The following is a 14786-nucleotide window of genomic DNA, read 5'->3' as shown; positions in this document are numbered from 1 at the left end:
ATTCCTGTATTCTGTCTTGGTGTCCCTGTTTCGAGAAAGGGACTGAGCTTGACAGGTAGTGGACAGCAGATTGCAAGGGAATGTCCACTGCCTGTTATTTTAGGAGTAAGAAATCCCTTTTTGGAAATAAGGTGACTTACAAATATGTTAGAAAGCATACAGGCTATAGTATCAAGGGAAGTTATTTGAAACAACATTAACAATTTATGTGCCCATTTTGACTTCTGTCCACTACTAAAAACTGTTACTGTACAAGGATGTATTATAGGAAGAAAGCAAATTGGCATAGAGTGTAATGTTCTGCTAGGAAAGCTTTGGTCCTGGCATTTATGGGGTCTTACTTTAACATGTACCACCTGCCTTAAACATTGCTGCCAGCAAAATTTAACACTTCATGGCAAAACACATCGACCTCTTTAAGCAGAATGTGTACCCTGCTCAACTGCAAAAAAATGTTCAGGAATATTATAAGGTACTTTACAGATTTGGGGAATGTGGAGGCCAAGCAAACACCATGAACTCTAAGTAAGCATCTGTGTGATGTGCAATAAAAAAGCAAGTCCAAATCATGGAGAACCCTACCTTGCAACTAAAAGGACCTAAGGGACTTGATATGAGTGTCTTATTGTCAAAACCCACAGGGACCCTCCAGAAGTCATGTGGAGTGGAGTTCATGGGGGAAGATTTTTCAAAATCAAGAAAAGGGGACTAGTTGCCCATAGTGACCAGATTGCTGTTTTAATCTTTAATAAGGCCTATTAAATATAAAAGAAGCTATCTGGTTGCTATGGTCAACTTTTCCTCTGCACAGGTTTTTATCAATCTCCTTTCATACATTTTTTTTTATAGGGCTATAACGTGTGTGTGTGTGTGTGTGTGTGTGTGTTGTACACACATATATCATTATAATTTTATGGTGTTTTTTTTCTCCATCATTCAATGACTTGTTTTTAACACAGAATTTCTCTTTGTAGATATTTGGACCAGTACAACAAATACTAAAGTTTAAAACCATGGAAGACGTTATAGAGCGAGCCAACAACTCTGACTTTGGCCTAGTTGCAGCTGTATTTACAAATGATATCAACAAGGCCCTTACAGTGTCATCAGCGATGCAGGCTGGGACTGTATGGTAAGAACATACCTTTAAACTTTTATAAAGGCTCTAGACACTTACAATGAGTACATATACTTTAACTTTCTGCTGTGATACCACTTTACTCCCTTAAATTTTGCACAGTCCTACTTGTCCCACCTGACCCAGAGCTTTGCTGATTTTAAAAACGTATTATACAAGGTATTACAAACTATGGCACTTCAATAATTAGGTTACTCAAAGTATTCTGTAGCCTCCTTTAATTAAACATTCATTAACTTGCATTTTTTTCAGTCCCTCTATTTAGTTATTTGCTAAGTAAGCAAAGCTGGTATTTTTTGCCTTTAGGCTTTTTTTTTTATTTTTTTGTTAGTGCAGAGTCAAAATTAGCTCGTTCATGGAAATATTTATTGGCGAAGAATCCTAATTAAAAGACATATTACATCAGTTTTCGGTAATTAGAAGTTGTACAATTTCTCCAGTTTCTAGCCCAAGGAGCTGTTTAGAGAATTTTACTATTAAATTGGTGCAATGAGCTTCACCAGAATGCTAAATTGAGAATTGCTAATCCAAAGAATCAGGAATCTGGAGCTATGAGGGATTTAGAATTTATACTAAATCACTGAGGCAAGGGGCCTTTTTCTCCTATTCATGTGTCTAAGTTAACCCCTTTCCCCATCAATACTTTTTGGCGGGATGAATAAAAAACCCAAATCTGGATCCGAAATGTTACATTATTTTTAGAAACTTTAAAGGAGTACTATGGTGCAGTAAAACATGCCCTATATAAAAGATGGGGTATAAGTGTCAGATCGCAGGGAGGTCTGACCACTGGGACCCCTGTGATCTTCTGCACGCCACCCTGACTCTCCCCAAAATGGGAGCGTGTTGACCCTCGCATGAAGCAGCAGCTGACATGCCCCCTCCATATCTCTATGGGAGAGACAGAGATACCAGATCTGGACCCCTGACATCTGACACTTCTCTTCTATGCTTTTGGATAGGGGATACATTTTACTTCACCACAGTACTCCTCCTTTTAACTTCTTTTTGCCGTCACTCCCCTCTAGCCCACTCTTTATTCAAAGACCACCAAGCACAAAAAAAGGCGTTTCAGCAGTCATTAAGAGGTTAATACAGAAAAGTAGTAGTTTACCTAATCGCTTGTCCTTTTGATGCTAATTTTACAGGATAAACTGCTACAATGCCTTAAATGCCCAAAGTCCATTTGGAGGATATAAAATGTCTGGAAATGGAAGAGAAATGTAAGTAGTATTTTTGATTCTTTATATGTCTGCTAATAGAAAAGTATTAACTGTACAATTTTATGGACTCTTTGTACTGATGTGTGTGTGTGTGTGTGTGTATAGTTTGCACATACAGCTTTTGGCATGTTCATAGCTCAGGACTAAAACAAAGGGTAGGCAGCTGTGAAGGAGCATAATTCATTAAATTAACAATTAAAGTTAATTTTATTATTTTCAGATTTTTTTTTTAACCTGCTCATAAGGCTGTAGAGTGATTTTGAATCCTTCACTTTTCTGTGTTGGTAAATGAATTGTCTCTCCTTTTTGTACCATTTGTAGATATGGTACTCTGACAACTTGAGTCAGTCATTTAAAGGTTTACAGTGGCAGTGAAAGTAATGAATAAAATAACAAAATAAAAAAATTATATACATTCCTTTTACTGTTACTGTGATGTTTCATGCAGGCAGGAACTACCTGCTTAGCACAGTGATTGGATAGGGTAGTTCTTAACCACACTAAAAGGTCACAGTCAACAGGAAGATTACCACAGTGGGGACTAGGGAGGGAGGGGGGGGGGGGGCGGCAGTGGTAGGGAGTTGGGCCTGGTAGTATAGTACTTTTTCTTGCAGCCATAGCAACTTGTCAAAAAACATCCCTGCCTAGAGCAACCCTTGTAAAAATGGCAAGGCCCTTGCCTTACTATCGGTCTGCAGTTGAATCTGTGTCCTGTTCCTGCTTTTGTATTATGTATTTTAAATGGGTTATCCAGGAATTGAAAGAAATCATTTCTTTTAAAAACCACTCCATGTCTGTCTCCAGGTTGGGTGTGGTATTACAACTTGGCTCCATTTACTTCAGTGGAACTGAGCTGCAGAACCACACCCAACCTGGAGACAGATGGGGAGTGGTTTTTGAAAGAAACTGGCTCAGATTCCTGGATAACCCCTTTAAACCTTATCAAATGTAAAGTGCCCTGAAACAAAGGTGGTTTTTTTTTTTGTTTTTTTTTTTTAAATAAATTAAATTAAATAAATAATAAAAAATGTCCAAGTACAATTGTAGAACCAAACAGGATTATCTCTGAAATGTGAATTGTATTTTATTATTTTTACCTGCAGGGGAGAGTATGGTCTGCGGGAATACACAGAAGCAAAAACTGTGACCATAAAGATCCCACAGAAGAATTCCTAAGGCTTGAGACTGAGCAACATTGAAATCTGCATATGACCATTGCTTGAAAGCATTTAAGTGTTGGCAATTCTCAATCTGCATTTTGGTCATTATAAGTGAATTGTTAAGATGTACTTGGACTGAGCTTTTTTTGTTGGACATTTGGTCTGCTGCCACCTCTCTAAAATGTATTCAGACCACTACTCAGGAAAAGAATGCATTGATCAATAACCTATTTAAGCAATTTCTGTAACTACCAACACAGGAACCTGGAAAGAATTATTAATCTTAGGTCTCCATAACACTTTTACATATAAGATTGTGGATTGTACTGCTCTTTATTATACATACAGTAGATTATAATGAGATTTGCCCACATTTAATGCTTAGTAGGAGACTTTGTCTTTTGAGGTACTGAAGTTTCAAGCTCTTCCGACTCTTACAAGCCACTTGCTTGTATAGAGAAAACTTAGACGTTTCTTTTTCTTTTTTCTTTTTTGTAAATATTCTAGATTTCACTCTTCAAGAAAAAAATGTCCTCTTATAATTGAACTTGGGCTAGATAACATCCTATTTATAACAAGACTTTAATTTCTTGTAATCTAACTAATGTTTTTAAATTGGATTTTAATTATAAGGTTTTATTACTGATGATGGCCCTTAAGATGACAAGGAGTGGGAGGGAAAGGGTTTTTTTTTTCTTCTTCTAGTAGATCCAGCTTTCATAGTAATAAAGAACAGGAAGTTCAGCCTCAACATTCTAAATGATATATTAAAGCTTCCATTACTGGCTTTATTGCTCAATAAAATGGACACTAGATAATTCAAGCAGATGTTTCATTTTTTTTTTTCTTTTGGACATTTTTAAATGTTTACATGAAATGACTAGTAAAATGTGGAAGAGCTCTGCCTTTTAAGTATGTCCATTTTATAGTCTTGTAAGAGTTCCTAAAACTGCAATACATATGAAATGATACTGTATACTGTTTTAATGCCTTCCCTTTCATTGACACTGTTTTATAGGTTGGTGGGCTAGATACCTACCTTTGTATATATTTAAATTTTTCATTAGAACAGGGTTAAACTTGCCATTGCTTATTATATGGTAACTATTGTCTGCTCACATACTGCATGTATGTGTCAATATATGTATTCTCTGTTTCTGACTTTCTCATGTTGTAACCTGCTTCACATTACTGTGAATATTTTCTATCCAGCAATGTAATAGCATGCGTTGTGGTTGCTATGATCTCTAGTATTGTCTCTAAAATGAAGTTTATCTAGACAAAGGCCAAATGTCATAGTCCAGAAACCTCTATTACTATATGTATGCTAGATCCTTGTAAACAAGATTGGTCCCGTAAACTATGCCTTTTTCCTGGCAAAAAGTATATCCATGTCTTTCCATAATCACACACAATAAAACATTTTTGGGAATAGTGCTTTACTTTAATTCCATATTGCCAATCCACTTAGTTGTAGCAGACTTGTAATGGCGGAATCTTCCCTATGATAATGTACATAGGTGATTGTGCTCTATAAGTGGATACTATATACACCCAACTCAAAGTGCTTTGGTTGTTCCGATGGGTGGTGGTGGCGGTGGTTGTTGATTTCACTCAATTCTGTACTACAGAAAAGTGCATAGTGACTTTATTGTAATCACTTAAATTTTGTATTAAAATGTTCTCCCTAGAAATTGGCTACTTTTCCCGTCACCCATGTTGCAATACCTTAGTAGCCCTAAAAACTTCCATCATTTTAGCTGTTTTTTTTTATTTTAATTTTTATTATTTTTCCTTCCTACTGTCTTTAGAAAGCATAATTCTGTGGACCAGTGCCACAGAGTCTGATATTTATAGAAGGCTAGTCTTAATGTATGGAGGTAAAACATGAACTAATGTGTATATGGAAGTCACAATATGGCTTGATGTTTTTTAAGTTAATAAAAAAACACAAAGTATTGTGTGTGGCTTAAGCTAAAAAAAAATCTACTTGCATGTTTTAGGTCTCATGTATATACTACTGTTTGAAATGTAAAGGAATTTAATATTTTCTATATTTTTTTTCATTAAAATTTCTTTTTTTTTTCCACCAGTTGATTGTATTCGTATATTGAATTTTTACTAGCCAATATAAAATTAAAGAGTTACTATAGTTTGCTGCTGCAATTGCAAGTTATCAGCTGATGACGTGTGCGGCATGTTGTATGCTTTACTCCCCAGCTGAATCGGAATTGAATTGGATAGCTGGGCAGTTTAAGGGGTATTCTAGCTATAGAGATCCTATCCCCTATCCAATGGATAGGGGATAAGATGGCAGGGGGGGCAGCCGCTGGGGACCCCCCCCCCCTCATGATCTCCATGCAGCACCCAAATTCTGTGCCAGGCTGCTACTCCAGTCTTAGAAACCTCTGTGTTTCTGGGACTGGAGACGTGACTTCACACCATGCCCCCTCAATTCATGTCTATGGGAGGGGCGAGAGATTACAAGGGGGTGGTGGCATGTCACGTCTCCAGTCACTCCTCCAAACACGGAGGTTTTTGAGACTGTAGCAGCAGCCTGGCAGAAAATGTCGGTGCTGCACGGAGATCGCAGGGGGTCCCAGCGGCTAGCCCCCCACGATCTGACATCTTATCCCCTAGCCTTTTGGATAGGGGATAACATGTCTATGGCTGGAGTACCCCTTTTAAGAGGGCTGTCACACTTCACCAGCTTATAACTTGTGTTTGCAGCAGGTCTCGAGACTGATGCTTGCTGCAATCTAAAGTTTTGACAAAAGTTTCACACAATATTTATGGAAAATCTATGACCTACACTGCTTTTAAAACATGGAGATTCCATATCTGGTGTCAAAGAGGAAAAATACCAAAATGGTTTCTAGTCTCCAAGGAAAAACTTACATTCAGGAAAGAGTATATTAACCATTGTATGTGACTGAAAATATTTTACTGCTCTCAAAAAAGGACAAAATAGTGTGTGTGTGTGTATAGATAATAATATAATGTGATATGGTTTTGTTAGCCATTAAAGGTAAGACTGTTTTGTAATCTGATATTTGGGCTTGAATTGGAGTAAAATAATAAGGGTAAGGTTAAACCCAGGGCCGTCCTTAAATTTTCATTGGACCCCGGGCTAGCAATTTTTTGCCCCCCCCCCCCCCTTGTATATACAGTGCTCAAAATAAATATATATATAATATATATATATATATTTATTATATAATTTCCCCCACATATCTTGTCAAACTCACATTCTTCTCTGGCCTCTCTTGTCTACTCTGCTGCTACTATCTTCACTTCAGCTCAGACCAGCAGCATGATCCTCTTCTCTGCTCCCACCATTTTCTGCTTCTGGATCAAGTCAAGCAAAGCCTTAGAATGCAGTGGCCTTGCTAGGGTTGGTGTCACCCCATACAACTCTCCCCAAAATAATCTTCTAGCCTGTTTTGAAGGACGCCAGAGGTGAAATGCGCTGTGAAAGATTGTTTACGATATAATATTCAAATATACTAATTGTCACATAATGGGAAAGTGCTAAATATGTTTTTACAATGTAAAACAAAAGCCCCCAGTATGACCTTAGCAGTGGTAAGGGTATGCTGGGAGTTGTTGTTTTACCTATTAGTACTGCAGAACTATCAAGTAACTACAGCATTGATGGGACATAGTGAGGAGAATACACAATGATATCAGTGACTACAGGTGACATCTTCTCTATAGTGAGGAGAACACACAATGATATCAGTGATTACAGGTGACGTCTTCTCTATAGTGAGAATACACAATGATATCAGTGATTACAGGCGACGTCTTCTCTATAGTGAGGAGAATGCACAATGATATCAGTGACTACAGGTGCCTTCTTCCCTTATCTAATTCAGATGGTAGATCGCACCAGGTCCAGCTAAATCTTCTTTCTGCAGAATTTGACGTCCAGATGGTACCTCACTTTGTCAGCGGAGTCTGATCCTCTATATGAAAACGATAATTAATGTAATGCTGCCAGGCATTGTATCATCTGAATATAAACCTGCCACACACTGCGCTCTCTGAATATAAACCTGCCACACACTTTATCCTCTGAATACTATTTCACACTGTACCCTCAAATTATATACTACTACTACTACTACACACTGTGCTCTCTGAATATAAACCTGGCACACACACTGTACTCTCTGAATAGAATGCAACTGCACACTGTGCTCTTAATATGATGCCACTGCACATTGTACCCTCTGAATATATTACCACCACACACTGTACCCTCTGAGTATAATACTGCCACACATTGTATCCTCTGTATATAACACTACCACACACTGCACTCTCTGAATATGATACTATTACATGCTGCGCCTCTGAATATAACCTTGCCATACAGTAAACCTTATGATACACCATACCTCTGAAATGCAAAACACTGTGCGCCCCTCACATATAGTAATAATGCCTCCTGCCCTGTGCCCCTTACATTTAAACTATAACAATGCCCAGTGATGTCACAGTACGGTGATAAAACATCCAATGATGTTGCAATACAGGGATAATACAGCCAGTGATGTCACAACACAGGGATAATATACTGAATGATGTCACAACACAGGGATAATACACACAGTGATGTCACAGTACAGGAATAATACACTGAATGATGTCACAACACAGGGATAATTCACCCAGTGATGTCACAGTACAAGGATTATACACCTAATGACGTTACAGTACAGGGATAATACACAGTGATGTCACAATACAGGGGTAATACACACAGTGATGTCACAATAGAGGGGTAATACACACAGTGATGTCACAATACAGGGGTAATACACACAGTGATGTTACAGTACAGGGATAATACACCCAGTGATGTCACAGTACAAGGATTATACACCTAATGACGTTACAGTACAGGGATAATACACAGTGATGTCACAATACAGGGGTAATACACACAGTGATGTCACAATACAGGGGTAATACACACAGTGATGTCACAATACAGAGTAATACACACAGTGATGTTACAGTACAGGGATAATACACACAGTGATGTTACAGTACAGGGTTAGAACTCACAATGGGGGCGGGGGACTGGCAGGGGTCAGGGCACAGTATTTATAGTTTTACCTGTAACCTGCCTGTCATGCCATCATCCACTGTTCTCCTGTACTCTGGTCCTTCCTCTGATCCCAGAAGGCCTCCCTATGAGTCTGTTATCACATGACCAGCAGGGGGAGGAGCAGAGCAGGAGGCTGAGTGTATGGCAGTGTTTCCCAAGCAGGTGCATACAGATATAGCAAAACTACAACTCCCTGCATGTCCAGACAGCTTTTGACTGTCTTGGCATGCTGGGAGCTGTGGTTTTCAACATCTGGATGCACACTGCTTGGGAAACACTGCTGTATGGAGGCAGTGAAGGGGTCCATATTTACACACACAGGACAAGCTTTGTATGTCACAACAGAGCAGGTAGATTTACCTTGCCCTGGTTCTCCACTCATGGCAGGAGCAGCTTGCAGTTTGGGGCCCGGCTGTATGAGTCCTCTGTGACTGGTGACTCATAATGATGCGCACAATCCTGAAGCCGCCTGCTGCCGTGGTGCCAGTCACAGCCCCCACACACTGTTGTGCTGTACCTGCAGGCCTTGCCTCAGTGAAATGATCACACGCCCCTTTTGCCCCGCGTTAATGGTGGCCCTGGTTCAACCACAGATTCTGGCAGAAGATGCAACATTACTCTTCATATGCATCACAGTATTGTGGTGACACCAAAGTTGTGGTGTGACCACGGAGTGTGAAGGGTGTAGGTGGATGGGGCAGATGGTATAGCCCAGGTGCAAGGTGTTATTAACCCCTAATGTTTGTGACGCCAGAGTGGTTTCTCCAGTAATCACCCGAACAGTAGCACCGCTATCCCAAGGTTAGGCAGGGCAATAATAGTCCAAGACCAGGTAAGGGTTAACAGTAACTTTACTGAGGTTAGACAGTTGTTAAAGTCTTTACAGCTAGGTCAGAATCCCAGAGAGTCAACCAGTAACACGGACAGGGCCTTGCAGCTTGCTGGGACTTGCAGTACTTTTGGGTCAGACTTCAATACAGCCACTCTGACTATAATTGACTTGACTAGTGACTTGACTTTGGTAGAGACAGTAGGCATAGATAAGTTGACTTACTGAACAATGTGGCTAGTGTGCAGGCTTTATGGCCTCCAGGTATACTGGACACAGGATCTGTGATGTCTGTGCTTTGCTGTTCCTCAGGATCTAAGAGAGCGATTTTAATGGCTCCCCCTCTTATAAAGGGGGGCTGAGCCAGAAGCCTATAGGCCAAGCTGCAGGTCATGTGTTTAACAGGTGCTCTCTGGAGTTATCACATGTTATGTTATCAGATTACCTAAAGGTCCTTAAGACATTTACATTGATCCTCCAAAGGTCCTTTATACTTTATATTCTAATATAATACATAACATTGTACTGGCTAGACATATTAACACTAACTTCATTATGGGGGAGACACTGCAGGAGAGCCCCCAGGACACTGTGGGACTCAACCTGAAAGGGCCTAAGTGTACCACAGGACTATGTTCTGTACTGGGACATTACAAACCCCCTTACTTAACAAAAATCACCCTTGACAAAGAGTTCTGTCAGGATTAAGGGTCGAAGCAGCCTTGGGGCCAGATGCAGTCCTAGGGCATTGCCATTAACGTCCATTTCCAGGCTGGTATTCGATTTGGAAAACTGACAACATAAGAGTCTCTTTATAATTGTCCTTACATGCTCTGATGAATTTTTGCTCAACGGAGAACAGAGATTACTGGAGAATAATGACTATGAGTAATACTGACAGTTGACTATACATGACAATACTTTATACATTACTAGACATTTGGCGGATTGGTTTGCCCGAGGCTCTCTGCCCAATGCTTTGACTACTGGGGTCCTTTGGCATTACACACTTCTCCCCAGAACACTATTTATATGCTAGAAATTTATTTAGCTAGACATTTTTGTAGATAACATTTGACGTTCTGTTACCTTTGACTTTTTACGTGCTTCTGTAAATATCTGGAATACCTTCTGGCCAGGCAAGCATCGTGAGCATGAGGACACAAGAAATATCACATTTCACATTAGTGACATATTACATTTGTGTGGACTGTGATTGTGAGTGTTACAGTCCTACTTTACATGACTTTAGGTGTACGTTATGTGTACTGATGACTTTGTGTAGTACACGACTTTACCGTTTACTGTACATGATGCTTAATCTTTGTATCTGCCTGGTATCTGACCTTGCATGGACCGTTGGGACCTATGCAGCACCACCTCTTGGGACTCAGGAACGCCTACATCTTTAGGAGCTCTTTACTCAATTGGACTTGCAACAGGCTCTCCCTCTTCAGTGACTGAAGTAGGCAGTAGCTCTGGACTAGCAGGACTTGAACTTGTAAACATGGACATGGGTGAACCAGGTGGTCTGGAGACTGGAGTATAGACTGGCACCAATGGTGACAGGACTTGAGCTGGTGAGGTGACTAGGTTTGGTTGCACCAGCCCATGAGTTGGCATGATACCGAAGATTGCCAGTTGGTTGGGAGAGAACAGGGGGACATCCATGGATGGGTGAATTCCTCTCTGCGGGTAGGTACGCCCTCGCAGGTCTGGCTGTTGTTGGTGAAGGTGCAGGGAGCACAGCCAGGTCTTCTTTGTGACATAACTTGATTCTGTTACGATTTACGACTTGCGGCTCGTACCCTGATTTATGGATTGAATACACATCTGAGTCCAGGCAGAGTACGGTCGTGACCGTTTAGGGCTCCGTTTTCCCAGATGAAGCCAAGTTTGTGGGTCCTCGGGAACCTCCGCAGCCAGACCTTGTGGCCTATCTGGAGAGGTTTGGCGGAGGCATGACGGTTGTAGTCTTGCTGTTGCCTCTGTTGAGCCTCATCCATCTTTTTGTGGACAATCTCTTTTGCTTCCTGGAGCCTTCTTTGGTGGTCAGAGACCCACTCCATAGAAGCTTGTGGGGAGTTGTTAAAAGGAGCTTGGAGTCCAAACGTCCAGTCCTTTGGCAGCTGGCCGTGTCCACCCATCATCAGGGAGAACGGAGTGTATCCAGTGGAACAGTGAACTGTATTATTATAGATTTCTAACAACCCGGGCAACAACCGGGGCCAGCATGTGAATGAAGACTTGATTAATGCGCTCACAAAGCCTGTTCCCTTGAGGGTGATAAGCAGTTGTCCAGAGTTTCTTGCAGGCATGGAATTGACACAGCTCCTGAAAGAGTTGGGCCTCGAAGGCCATTCCTTTAGGACAGACTCTGGACACCCCAGGATTGGCACCGAATGGGAGTAAAACATCTGGGCCGTGGTTTTGGCTGTGAGGTCTGTAACTGGGACTATGACAACCCACTTGGAGTAGTGATCCACCATGGTGAGAGAATAAGTGTACCCGAATTCAATAGAAGCTTCGACTGACAGTAGCTTCGGTCTTGTGGACTCCAAAGTGTCCCAACTGATCATGGTAGGTGTTGAGGACCATTGCCGCATATCTTCAGGGTACCAGGAGCTGATGAAGTTGTTTGCCTGAAATCGGATCCAAAGAGTTTCAGTACAACAGTCCCTTGTGTATGAACAGTCGCTTCTTCTGTCGCCACAGACGCTTCAACTCGTAGTCACTCTGGGCCCAGCATAGACGGGTTGGCACCTTTTTCAACAGAAGGTAGTCCAACAGATCCCCCATGACTCGACTTAAGTCTTGCAGAGTCTTCCACGTATATAGGTCTTCTTGGACCTTCTCGGACCTGGATCTACCCTCTACAAATCTATGGTAGAACGGGAGTATCTCCATGTTTTCCCACTCGTCTTCGCCAGGGGCCATGCGGGATAGTACATTGGTGTTGACATTCGACTTGCTGCTTCTGTACTTGATGGGGAAATCATAATTGGCCAATTTGGAAGCCCAACGTTGCTCAATGGAAACCAATTTATCGGTGTTCAGGTGGGCTAACGGATTATCATCTGTGTAGACAGTGAAGGGCATAGCGGCCAAATAATCCTTGAACTTCTCAGTCACAGCCCAAATGAGGGCGAGGAGTTCCAGCTTGAAGGAACTGTAATTGGCATTGTTATTCTCTGCTCCTCGCAGATTACGACTGGCATAGGCTATCACCCACTCTTGCCCCTCTTGAACTTGGGACAAGATAGCTCTCAGACCTTCAAAGCTGGAATCGGTATATAACCGGAACGGCTGACTGTAATCCAGATACGCCAGAATGGGTGGTACAGTCAACAGGTGTGTCAGAGCTTGGAACGCTGCCTCTTGCTCCTTGGCCCATTCCACAGTTAGCTTCTCACTGTAGTTCTCCCTCGCCTTGCCCCTTAAGAGAGCTGTTAGGGGTTCTGCAACCTGGGCAAAGTGAGGGATGAAGCGGCGGTAGTAGCTGGCAAATCCTAGGAAGCTTTGGACATCTTTCACTGTGTGCGGGTTAGGACAGTTCTTGACAACCTCCACCTTCTCGTGATTAGGCTGGACTCCCTTGGCACTAACAACAGAGACTGATCTGAGGAAGGGGGTGGCTCCCCCAAAGCGCATCATTTCTGTATATTTTATTTAATAAACCACTCCAGTGTTTTTCAATACTCCTGGCTTGGATCTACTTTTTAACTGAACCGGCAGCGCCTTTGGAAGGGTCCTGTTTTCTCCTCCACATTTGACTTCTATCAGGATTGGATTACTCCTGCTCCTGTGACCCGGGCTCCGCAGCTGGCTCTCCTCCTCTTGGTAAACCCGTATTGGGTTGATATGCGAATTACCTATTCGCTTCTGGTAAGCGGCCATTATCTAAGGGCAACTTTCGCCTTGTGATGCCACTTGTCACATTGCTGCCAATTGTTTTAGTGGTAACGTACAAGGCGCCCCCTTTGGTCTCTCTTGTCTATTGTCAGATGTAACCTTCTACAATGACTTTTACATAGGGGCAGGGGGCATAAAGTGAGAGTCCCGACTTAGAGCGTTCTGGAGTTGGGACTGCTGGCTGTTTTCCTGGGTACCGGTCCTTGACCCCAGGGGGAATTCCGTTTAAACCCCAGCAGTGTATTGTCCAGTGTCCAGACTTGTTACAGTGAGTACAGAAGGGTCTATTACTCCCAGAATACCTAGCGATTGAAGGAGCATAGTAACTGGGATTATATGGGGCAGGAGTAGAGGGGGTTTCTCTAGGCAAGCATTGCTCACAGGAGAGTGGAGCAGGCTGGGTGGCGAGCTCCCTGATAACCTTAGTCAATTGTGCAAGGTCTTGTTTAATAATTTGTATGTCTTAATCCGTAGTGACTGACATGGTTGCTTGGACTGCGGTCGGGACATTTGAACGGGGCAGTATAGGCCTGACCGTCGCCCCTGAGTGCTCCTGAAAAGGGGAGTACAAACATCTTTAGACTCCATCCTGGACTCAATTACTTTAAAAGACAGTCTTTTAAAAGTGGGGAAGGACAGACTGGAGTTCTGAACTGCTACTATTCTCAACTGGGCTTTGTCCCACTTATTATGAGCCCCATCGATAAACCTGTCCATCAATACTTTGTTACCCTGATCGTGAGTTATACTATCTAGCTTTTGAACAGGCTCTAGGGCATTTTGTAAAGCTCTCAGAGTCTCACCTGGCTTCTGCTGTCTCTCATACAACTGGAAGGCATACGGAGAATGTGACTCAAATATCTGGTACAACCCCTCGAAGATCTGTTCTACCGTCGCCTTCTCTGAGGTGGGCCAGGTGCAGACTTCCTCAAGTGCTGGTCCTTAGTTGTCCTGTGAGCAGCAGCACCTGTTGATTAGGAGGAAGAGAGTAAAAGACAAACAAACTCTGGGAATCCCTCATGGTGAAGGGGTCTCCATTGTGGATAGGGAGGACAGGATTCCCCAATAATACTAGTGCTGACATCTTGTAGACTTTTTTGAGTACACCATCCCTTTAAGATGATGCAGCGAATACTTGGTGGTATAGCGAAGTGCCGGGCGAAGCTGCACCCGGGGAACTTCCTGTTTGGTCCGTCTGGTAAAGTCTTCCCCCGTGCAACATGGGGCGGATCTTTAGTTCCAGCTTGTACACTGAAGAGGCGTCACCGCTGGGAACTGAAGGGGCGGAGCTGCGACTGCTCTCAGGCACAGGAAACACCGGACTCTGTTTAACCCTTTGAGGTACGGACTTTACACACTTTATAACAGTAATTTAACAGTCTCTCTTTCACCTCCCCCACTACTT

General features: G+C 42.2%; 1 protein-coding gene across 4 annotated transcripts in view; it reads left to right on the top strand.

The window, feature by feature from the left end:
- ALDH1A2 (aldehyde dehydrogenase 1 family member A2) overlaps positions 1-5601 on the top strand; it is a 121947-nt gene extending 116346 nt beyond the window's left edge. For all 4 annotated transcript variants that reach the window (XM_056572422.1, XM_056572420.1, XM_056572419.1 and 1 more), the window contains exons 11-13: positions 975-1132; positions 2287-2361; positions 3465-5601. In XM_056572422.1, the coding sequence (XP_056428397.1) occupies positions 975-1132; positions 2287-2361; positions 3465-3537 (306 nt within the window). In that variant the 3' untranslated portion in view covers positions 3538-5601. The remainder of the gene's footprint in view (positions 1-974; positions 1133-2286; positions 2362-3464) is intronic.
- Positions 5602-14786: the final 9185 nt, after the last annotated feature.

The sequence above is a fragment of the Hyla sarda genome, chromosome 4, assembly GCF_029499605.1.
Source record: "Hyla sarda isolate aHylSar1 chromosome 4, aHylSar1.hap1, whole genome shotgun sequence".
Classification (NCBI taxonomy): Eukaryota; Metazoa; Chordata; class Amphibia; order Anura; family Hylidae; genus Hyla; species Hyla sarda.
Note: the sequence above shows the minus strand (reverse complement) of the source record. Positions and strands in the feature narration are given on the sequence as shown.